General features: G+C 36.4%; 1 protein-coding gene across 1 annotated transcript; it reads left to right on the top strand.

The window, feature by feature from the left end:
• The first annotated feature begins 7,284 nt into the window (after window positions 1–7,284).
• On the top strand, window positions 7,285–9,605 carry LOC110801808 (uncharacterized protein At4g22758). Its single transcript, XM_022007222.2, has 2 exons — window positions 7,285–8,015; window positions 9,231–9,605. The coding sequence occupies exons 1-2, from the start codon at window positions 7,679–7,681 to the stop codon at window positions 9,398–9,400; spliced, it is 507 nt and encodes a 168-aa protein (XP_021862914.1). The 5' UTR covers window positions 7,285–7,678; the 3' UTR covers window positions 9,401–9,605.
• Window positions 9,606–11,520: the final 1,915 nt, after the last annotated feature.

Here is an 11,520-nt window from a genome sequence, read left to right as displayed (position 1 = left end):
AATAGAATATCAATAGCCACTTGAAAGTCCTTTGAATATTCTGTTCTCCTTGAAGCACTTGTAAAGTCTTCTAAGAGATGTCTATTCTTTAAAGCCACTTCTAAAGTCCTTAAAGAATAAGTTCGGATTTTCTGAAGCACTTCGAAAAGCCTCCGGAATGTCCGTTTATGTTTGTTGTTCGCCTCGAAGACTTTCGAGGTCTATTTTCTCCCACTTGTCATTTTGGAAACGAATCTCCAAAAGGACATTATTCCGAGCAAACAAACATTATGTTCTCAAAAATTCGTGGTAGAAATAATACCCTTGTGTCTCATTTGAATAAATCATAATGAAACATATATCTATACTTGAGCCTTAGTTTGTCGAATGACAAACATTAAGCTCCCACTGAGTTTTGCAACTCTCTAGATATATTTTATGAAAAGTTATTCTGAAATTACTTTTCAATAGCTTTGACGAATTTGGTTTAGTTTGGTGGTAGTTGAGCATTTTGTTTTAGAAATTATAGGAAAAGTCTTTATGATCCATCATTGATCGAATCAAGTACTAATCGACTTCGATCATTCCAACTTAGATATGCCATATCTTATGGAGCTAGATTGTGAATTTTACTACACAATCATTGATGATCATTCTTGATTTAAGTAATCATCAACATGATCTAACCTAGACCTTTATGATTTCTTACCAAGTGGATTTTATACTTCTGAATCTTTGAACTAGCCAAACAGATTCAACTTATATCACATTTGAGTAAATAAACCTATATTCACTCAAATCCATGTGAAATAATAAAGTCATAAAATCTTTCTTTAGCTTTGAACTCTATTGTCTAGGCGTTCTAACAATAGTTCATATCTTTTGTTACTTTCAACAAGTAAGACAAGCTTGTCTTGAATTGATCTAGAAATCAATCAACTTTCAAAAGTCCATCAAAATAGAGCTTTTGAATGTTAACTTATTGATATGGTCTAAGCAACAATGCCAAAGATTAGTGGAACTCAAATTAAGGGGTTGATTTGAACCTAGTAAAGTTCTTTAAAGAGTTGTTTGTTTTAATCAAGCATATTGACTCAACCTGTAATTGACCATTTCATTCAAATAAACAAACAAACATTGTTTTTGTTTTTCTTGAATGTGAGTCTTTCTGTGTTTGAAACAGAAATTTAGGTATGCTGATTATGGAACAAAATAGCCATTAAGTTCCAGCCTTTGAAAGGACTTAAAACAAACTTAGATGACCCTACAATTAATGTAGCATTGCCATGCTTCATTTCCCACTTGTAGGTCATTAGTGTATCCTAGCTTCCATTGTTTGAGTTATTACCAAAGTAAGAACCTCAAGCGGTATATGATACCAAGGAAGTTTGATTGCTAGGTCACTTCTCTTTAAACATAAACTTATAGGTAGAAACGGAATCGTAAATTCCTTTCATTGTTCCTCGTTTTCCTATTTCTTGTACCCTTTCTTATAGTCTTATTGAATTCTTTAGTGTTGACTTTTATACTTTGTTAGACATGTCCAATGTCACCAACAAGGTTCTTTACCATTTTAATTTATGTTGAATATTCTGTTTCAACTAGATGATCTTACAAGAAGCTTCTAAAGTTCTCTAAGCATCGATATATTCGAATGTCTAGGGACTAGACTCATTCGAGAATTAAATGGACAAAGATATTAGGTTGTTAACCATTGGTAAAGCTGAGCGTTTAAGCTCAATGCTTTATGATCTCAAAACTACAGTGTATTTTGAATTCACAAGCACCAATTGGTTTGCTATTCAATTTTGATATTCGAAAACAACCATAAAAGTCGATATAAGAAACGTACATTTTAAATTGCTCACTTTCTCTCTTTTCCGTGAATCTTTCTTGGATTCACTACCAATCGAGGAAATTTACTGTTACCTTTCTAAAAGGATTTATTGCAGTGCAAGATATTTAATTATAAACAATAATTAAAACATACATTGAAGCATGCAAAGTCTAAACATTTATCATGAATAATAACTTGAAAATTAAAGCAATCATGCAATTTCAACAAGTTATTAGCATTTTATTCGATTTTATTGTTCCGGCAGGTGTGAATAAAATGATTCCAAGATCCTAAAGTCATTGAAGAACTAAGCACAGTTTGTCGACTTAATCCTAAAACATTTTAGGTAAGCAAAAGCCTTTTGCTAATAGTCTAGAAACTACTCTTGGTTGATAGGTACGTCTAAGAACTTATTAGGTAAACCTATCGATTTTGCCACGACATAAAAGGACTCCTTACTTATATCGTTGAGTTTCACCAAAACTAACATGTACTCACAATTATTTGTGTACCTTGCCCCTTTAGGACCAATAAGTAACACCTCGCTGAGCGAAAACTATTACTAGATTGATGTAAAGGATATCCAAGCAAGTGTATATTTTGGCATGGCACCTTATAACTCAATTTTTAAGTTTGGAACTTAAGGCTCTTACTATGTTGGTTAGATTTTAAGTGAACTAAAATCCTTAATCATGCAACATAATCAAGCTTTTGATCTCATGCATTTTAAGACATATTTAAAAGCAATAAATAACTTAAAACATGCATAAGATAAATGTGATCTAGTATGGCCCGACTTCATCTTGAAGCTTTAACTTCAAAGTCCGTCTTGAAAATCTCCGTGGGAGGCACCATTTTCTTCAAATAGGATAAGCTATAACTAATTACAACTATTTGATGGTACGCAGACCATATTTGAATTGAAAAATAACTTTGGTACTTTAGACCAATTACATTCAAATTAATGGTACGCAGACCATATTTTCTATCCTATTTGGGCCATACTAGTCACTTCATAACCTGCAAAACAGTACATATACAATATATACCATTCACCCATTCATTATCATGAATGGCCCACATAGCTGGTTAGTAAAACACATTATGCATCACGTAAATATTTGCAGCAATTAATCAAGGGCACCAATAATCTACCAATTATTCAGTCCTTATTAATTCTAATCAAGTTGTTTTAACCTTAAGGATTTGTAGACCTAATCAAGAGTTTATGACTAAAAAGCGCTCCCACTTAAACCAATAAATTTATATGCTTTACTAATTTTAAACATAAAAATGTATTTCTAGTCCAACCGGAAACATACAAATTTAATTAAAATTTAAAGCTCATATAAATTTATAATTGAATCCAAAAAGTTTAATTTAATTTCAGTCGTATTTAAATTAATTCATGATTTTAATTTTAGTAAAATAATTAGAATAAATAAAATTTATTATAATTACAATATTCAAAATTAAAATCCAAGAAAATAATTTAAATTATTAATTTTAAAATTAATTAAAATTACGTGAACTGAAATTTTCAAATTAAACATTCAAAACGATCTTTAATCGTAACGCAAACACCCTACGCGTTGCACGCCCAAGGGCCGCACGCACACAGCCATTGCTGGCCATGTGCGCGCAGCCCATGCGCTCGTCGCATAGCTGCTGCATCCCCATCGCAAGCCTCCGCACGCATTGGTGCTCGCTGCGCGCGCCAGCGCTCATCGCACGCGAGCTATCGCTCGCAGTGCGCGCGCGACATCGCTCGCTGGGCGCGCGACATCGCTCGCTGGGCGGGCGACATCGCTCGCTGTGCGCGCGAGCAATGCTAGGCGCAGCGCTCGTGGCACGCGAGCTTGCGCTCGCTGCGCGCGAGGCTGCGCGCTCTTGTGCGAGGCAGCGCGCGTTGTGGCGCAGCTCGCTTGCTGCCCACACGCGACTGCCTTGGCTCGCCCTACGCCCATGCCCATTCGTCCATTGGTCGTGGCACACGACACAAGGCAGGGCTGCTGCCTTGTGCTCGTGCACTACGCCCTTGCTCATTGCATTCGTGCCGCACGGGCGGCGAGCTCCCTTGCTCGTCGTCGCATGCCCGCATTATACAACACCCCTTAAGGGTAACACGAAGCGTCCATTGCTTCGTGCGTGCAAGTTATATGAACGAATCGCATAAAAATTTAAAATTTATATTTAAAATTAATGACAAATTAATAAATAATATTAATTTCATAATTTTAGGGCGAAAAAATCGAAAATTTATTATCCAATTGATTTCCGATTGTTATGGATTCAAGTCTAGGTCATAAAAATTTAAAATTTATCGTAAATTTACATTTTTTATGGTGGTTTTTAATCATAGGTTTCTAATTAAATTACAATTAATTATGAAAATCAAATTAATTCTAAATTATTCTAATTTTCAACAAATTAATCATAATTACAAATTAGATTGCATAATTAACAAGACTAGGCATTCAAACTTGTTAAACATATGCAGTAGGTCAATCAAAAATTCAAGATTTATCAACAAGAATCGCAAATATTTAATTTAACATCTTAAATTTACGAAATTTTGCATTCGAAAAACTAAAACCTTCGAAAAGTCATAGTTAGGCTTCGAATTTGAGAATTCTGGGTTCGGCAGAAAAATATCATTTTTGTCAAAATTTTAGAATGCTTTTTACATGCGGAATTGACACAAAAATCACTCAATTCGGATGAGTAACGAAGAAACTGCCGAAAAACTGCGTACGTATAATTAAATAAACGCAATTTGCAATTAATTAACAATTACGAAAATTAATCACCCCTTTTAATTCTTGCAAATTTGTAATATTTAACCATGTTCATGCAATTTAGATTATGAAAATAATAAGGGGCTCGTGATACCACTGTTAGGTTATGATACATATGACAATTCATAAATCATGCGGAAAAACCATAAACCCAGGAAAACATATTATTTACACATAATCATTTAGCATAGATTAGATGCATACTCTTTGTTGCGTGCCTTCCCTAGCTGCGTCCGAACCGAACAAGAACAAGTCTTTAGGACTCCAAGTGTCGTCCCTCCGTAGATAGTCCACAGCACGTCCGGATCCGCCTTAAGATTGACCAACTAGAATCGCCCTTAAGGTACTATTATTTTCGGCACTTTATAGGCAAATGTGTGACTGAATTTTTCTCTCAAAAACTCACTTTGAATACTTTGAAACTTGTGTTATAAATTGTGAGCCCTAGCCTCATATTTATAGCGGTATGGAAAGGGAATCGAAATCCTATTCAGATACAAATTAATTAAACCTAGAATCCTACAAGAACTCTAATTTAATTAATTTATCAAATAGAATTAGGAATTTAATCATTAACCGAACTCTGCATGTTTTAGGAAACGTGCACGAACACAAACACTTGCACACACACGCACGACAGCCACGATGGGCCCCATGCGTGCGCGCGAGCAGCAGCCCACTCAGCGCCCGCGCGCACTGCGCGCTGCGCGTGCTGTGCGCGCTGCGCGTGCTGTGCGCGCTGTGCGCGCTGCGCGCTGCGCGCAGCCTGCTGGGCCTGGCCTTGCGCTGGGCCTGGCGTGGCTGTTTGTGCGGCGCGCTTGGCTTGCTGGGCGATGGCCTGGCTTCGTGCTGGGCCTCGTCCGGCAGGTCTCGTCCGATGCTTATTCGTACGATGCGCTTCCGATTAAATTTTCCGATTCCGGAATTCATTTCCGATACGAACAATATTTAATATTTCCGATTCCGGAATTAATTTCCGTTTCGAACAAATATTTAATATTTCCGTTTCCGGAATTATTTTCCGATTCCGGTAATATTTCCGATTCTGACAATATTTCCGTTTCCGGCAATATTTCCGATTCTGGCAATATTTCCATTTCCGATAATATTTTCCGACACGTACCATGTTTCCGTTTCCGGCAACATCTACGACTTGGATAATATTTATATTTCCGATACGATCCATATTTCCGTTTCCGGCAATATCATCGTTTCCGGAGTATTCATTCCTTGCCTGTGACGATCTTAGCTCCCACTGAAACCAAGATCCGTCGGTTCCGAATATTCATAGATGGAGTATTTAATGCTATTAAATACTTGATCCGTTTACGTACTATTTGTGTGACCCTACGGGTTCAGTCAAGAGTAAGCTGTGGATTAATATCATTAATTCCACTTGAACTGAAGCGGCCTCTAGCTAGGCATTCAGCTCACTTGATCTCACTGAATTATTAACTTGTTAATTAATACTGAACCGCATTTATTAGACTTAACATTGAATGCATACTTGGACCAAGGGCATTATTTCCTTCATCTACACCCCACCCTCATCCCCCATCCCCCATCCCCTAAAATGACATGGTCCCCAATTTTTTTACTTATTAAAATATCTACTCAACCCCACTTGTTTTATTATTTTTATTTCATTCAATTCTTCTTCTTAATACCCGTGCCCGGCCAAGTGTATCACTTCAATGAATACGGAGGGAGTGGTATTTGTGTTGACGTGCAATTAATCGTCGGTCTTCCACACGAGTTCTCACCAATTTAATTAAGTTGCGTTTAATTCCAAGCATTTTAAGTGTACACCCAAGTACACAATAGACGAGCGCAATCTCCCAAAATAAATAAAACAGCGCGTCTCCTGTGAGACCAGTCACACCATCAACTTGATGGTGTGACGAGCGCGAAACCAATAGCGTACCTCCCCTAAAACTATATAAAAAAAAATAACATATCTAAACTATAGAAGTAACATACCTAAACTAAAAAAGTACCTCCTCTAAAATTATATATAAAAAAAAGTAACATGTCTAAACTGTAGAAGTAACATACCTAAACTAAAAATGTACCTCCCCTAAAACTATTCCGTATAAAAAAAGTAACATGTCTAAACTATAGAAGTAAAATACCTAAACTAAAAAAGTACCTCATCTAAAATTATATAAAAAAAAGTAACATGTCTAAACTATAGAAGTAACATACCTAAACTAAAAAAAATACCTCCCCTAAAATTATTAAAAAAAAAAGTAATATGTCTAAACGATAGAAGTAACATACCCAAACTAATAAGGTATCTCCCCTAGAACTACTCCGTATAAAAAAGTAACATGTATAAACTATAGAAGTAACACACCTAAACTAAAAAAAAGTACTTCCTCTAAAATTATAAAAAAAAAAAAAAATAACATGTCTAAACTATAGAAGTAACATACCTAAACTAAGAAGGTATGTCTAAATTATAGAAGTAACATACCTAAATTCGCAAGTGTGAACTGGTCTCACCATCAGTAAAGGGTGAAGACAGTCTCATATAAGATTTGGGTAAATAAAATAATCCTTAGCGCGTCACACCGTCACTATGTCCACACCAAGCTATCTGCCACAATCTAATCAGCAATATTAAATTTAGAGAAGAAATTGTTTGTTTAAAAGCATATACCCTTAATTGTACAGTTACACCAGCCCCAGAAACACCTGTGTTGTTTGTCGACATACATACGACTTAATTAGCTCGATCGTACGGAGTTCCTTTTATTTATATCCTTCCATGAATTGTCCCATTTTTCACACCACTTCCTTCAAAATTTCCATGTTCAGAAACAATATCGAAACATTTATCGTCACCCTAATCTGAAACACAGGTTGAATGGTACACACATTTAGGAGCAACTCCGCTTCTTCTTTCATGCCGTCTCCATATTATTTAAAATCAGCTCCTTCCATTGAACCTCTTATCTCACAGGCGGTCAGGACGACTTCTTTCATCTCCTGTAAACAAGCTTGGTACTACCGCTGCCACGGCCTTGACCCTTAAACTTACCTACACTCTTCTGTTACAAAAATGAGGAGGAACTTTTCAGATAATAAGATGATCATGAGCTCCTACTCGCACTCTTACTCGGGGGAGATGAAGAAGAGCGGTTCTAGTAACAAGAAGGGAAACTGTTTTGAGTGTCGAAAGGGAGGTTTCGACAACAGTAGTAGCAACAAACGGTTGTTGGTAATTGTGAATGTGTTAGGAAGTGCAGGGCCTTTGAGGTTTCTAGTAAATGAGGAAGATGTTGTTTGTGGAGTTATTGACAGTGCTTTGAAGTTGTATGCTAAGGAAGGTCGTCTTCCTGTTATGGGTTCTGATTCTAACAAGTTTCTTCTTTACTGTTCCCATGCTGCTTCTGATGGTAAATTTCCCACACACTCTTCTCTCTGTCTTTTCCTAATTTCCACCCACTTTTACTTTATTTTCTTCATTCATATTTGTTAAATTATGGAGAATATATTTGATTTGTTATATTATTTGTGGCATACGCCTCTATTTATATTACAAACTAGATGTCCTACATTTTGTAGGGTTCCTAAGTCCTATAAACTTCTATTTCATGTCATATCACATAACTCTATCTCATATGATATTCTATCCTCTAAGATAACTACGTTATCCTTAACACCCTCCCGCAATCGTAACGGCAGTTTCACGAACGTTGCGATTAGAAACGTAATATTTTCTACGTTAGTACCAGATCAATCGGATGAACTGAAACTTCTTCGGGTTTTTTTTATCCTTAACAATATTGCTCCTCGTTATAGAATTCTCGCAACACTTTAACTTTTGCACTATTCATACATTAAATTTGAATTACATAACATGAATTATTACAAAATGATATGGGATATAGTTACTTAGGTGATGATAAAAGTTGCAAGTTACGACAATATTTAGTTGTCGCAATTTTATGTGTAGGAGTTTAATTAGTACAAATAGGCGTCACGTATGCTATGAGTCATCAGGATATTTTATTATCTATGCAATATTTTTTACTATAAAAATAAGTAAGTAAGGTAGTCGATATAAAGAAGGAAACAAATTAGAAAATTAAGATTGTCCTACCTTTTTTGGAAACATGTATAATAAGTTATACTTTCTCTGTTCCGGAAAATATCGCACCATTTGTTTTTTTGACGTTGGCCATTTTTTGTGATTCGTGCGTAATTAAATTTTAGTAATGTAGGGTCATGTTAGATTCGCATCGATATATATTTCTACATATTAATTTTTTATAATTTTACTGGCAACGATTTGGGATATTAAGAGTCAAAGTAATGATTGAAAGAGTAAAAGTCAACCATGGTGCGATATTTCCAGAACTGAGGAAATATAAGTTAATATTTTAGTTTCCAATTCAAATCATAACAGATAAGCATGTTATGTCATCATTGTGACACGATTTAAAGGTCGCATGTTGCGACCTTTATCAATTATCATTTTCGTACTTGTTTATTACACCTGCAACTAGTTCAAAATTAACAATTTCTTTTGCATGACATTTTGTTAATTTTATTTTAATGCACATACATACGTCTTCGTAATTTAATGAAGATAATGATTAAATATACAGCGTTGAGCCCATGGGACGAGATAGGATCATGTGGAGGGAGGAACTTTGTGTTGTGCAAGAAGCCGGAGCAGGAATCAAACATGACTGAAGCAAGATCACACATGATTTCACAAAAACGGGGTGGGAGTTGGAGAACCTGGCTCAACAAATCCTTAAGTTTAAAAATATAAATTTAATTGTATTCGGTTATTGTAATAGTGTGAAAAGTGGCATGAATATCAATTAGAGATTGAATATGTACCCTTATATTTGTCGTCATTGTAAAAAGTCTATGAGTATGATGTATTATATGTGTATTTTAGTATTTGAAATACTATATTATATGATTGAGAATAAATAAAATAACTTGCTACCTGAGTGTGATTGATTCAAATATTGATAATGTGTTTAATAATGTTACGGAGTAGTTCAGTAGATCAAGTTACGCGTCTACTAATATATTATTACTGAGTATTTATCATAGTACGGAACAATCCAGATTTAAATGGACAATTCCTCTTGAATATGTCGACCATTGTTGTACAAATGTAGTTCAAGAACTACAAGTCTACAACAACATATTGTACTAAAAATCAGAAAAATAAAAATAAAATAAAAAGAGTCTACATTAAACATAGAACTTAACACATACTTGCCAATGAAGTCACCGTCTAATAATAAGATGTTGAGCCTTATTATATTTAGTTTGCTAACCTAATTATCCATTGGGCCTAGTAAGTCTAAGGCATTATATTAGTTTGTATATAAACTGCAATTACATAAATACAAACCAAGGAAACACAATTCCTAACATGGTATCAGAGCTCTCAAACACTAAACCCTGAAATACCTTTTTTTTTTCACCGGGTGTTAGTATGTACTCATGGAAGACGGGAAACTTGTTTCTTCTCCGTTCTACGTACCTAAGCTCAGGCGATAGATTAGCCCGGAAACTTGATTACTCACGTGGTCCTCAAGGGCAAGGAAAATTATTTAGTGTGGTCTAGGGCGATCACTTTGTCCTTGAAATCGTTCGGAAAATTTGGTTTCATTGATGGAACCATTACTAAGCCGAAGAAGAATCCAAGATGCTTGACTGGGAGACAAATAACTCCACTCTTGTCACATGGACTCTTCGTACTATGGCTATGAAAGTTCCAATTTCAATCCCGTACATGGTGGAAGCAAAGCCGCTCCAGGAAGAGGAATCGCGCAGCATAGCTGCTGGGAAGGCTGTGAAGATTCAACTGAGGCACATGCCTTTATTATCTTTGTTTATAGATGGAAGCGCACCACCGAACGTTGGAAAGACAAGTCTAGATTTTCTTGCTCGCATTGTCACAAACGGGGAAGGATAACTCTACTTGTTTCAAGCTGCACGGGTATCCAGAATGACGGCTAGATCAACACTGTAATAGCAAAGGGGGTGGCTCGAGGTCGCGGGCATCTTCTACCACCACGACTTCTGATAAGGCCAAACAACCTGCCAACATCACGACACGAGCCAATGCCGTAGGCAGTAGCTACATTCTGAGCAGCAGTAGCACTCCACAATGCCATAGCAGCGGTCTGCAGGGTCTGGGAAACCGCAGCAGTGCATAGGGTCCTCCCAAAGCAGGGGCGTCGCTTGACTATCTCAAACCTGAACATATTACTCTTAAACATGGTAAACCAAAAGCAACAGGATAAAATGATTGGTGAGTATTTCTCTTTGTCCTGGATTATTGATACCGGTGTGTCTCGACATGTCATCGCATATGAGGCTTGCTTGATTGATATCACACCAATTACACCGTGTCATGTTGGACTTCCTAAGGGCAGACAAACCACTACTATGACGGCAGAGCGTGTTATATTGACTGATGAATTATCTCTTGAAAATGTGTTATTTGTGCCTGATTTACGTTGCAATTTAATATCGGTGTCTCAAATGATTGATAATCCACATTCTTGTGTTTGCTTCACTAATGAATTGTGTGCTATACAAGACCATTCGGGGAGCCTGATTAGAGCGAGTGAACGTTCTGATGGACTCTACTACTTCCGGTTAATTCCTACAGTATGTGCGGTAACAACTCCAACAATCTCTGAATTTGAACTATGGCGTAGGAGAATGGGGCATCCGTCGGATAGGGTCTTCAAGTTAGTTCCTACTAGCAATTCTAGCTCTAGTAGTAAATCATTGAATAAAGTGTGTGAAGTGGTACTCGATCAAAACAACAAGGGCTAGTTTTCCGAGTAGTGACAGTAGAGCTAGTCGGATTTTTGAATTAATACATTGTGATTTGTGCGGAGAATATCAAACTCCTTC

This window comes from Spinacia oleracea, chromosome 6 (assembly GCF_020520425.1).
Source record: "Spinacia oleracea cultivar Varoflay chromosome 6, BTI_SOV_V1, whole genome shotgun sequence".
In the NCBI taxonomy this organism is placed as follows: Eukaryota; Viridiplantae; Streptophyta; class Magnoliopsida; order Caryophyllales; family Amaranthaceae; genus Spinacia; species Spinacia oleracea.
Note: the sequence above shows the minus strand (reverse complement) of the source record. Positions and strands in the feature narration are given on the sequence as shown.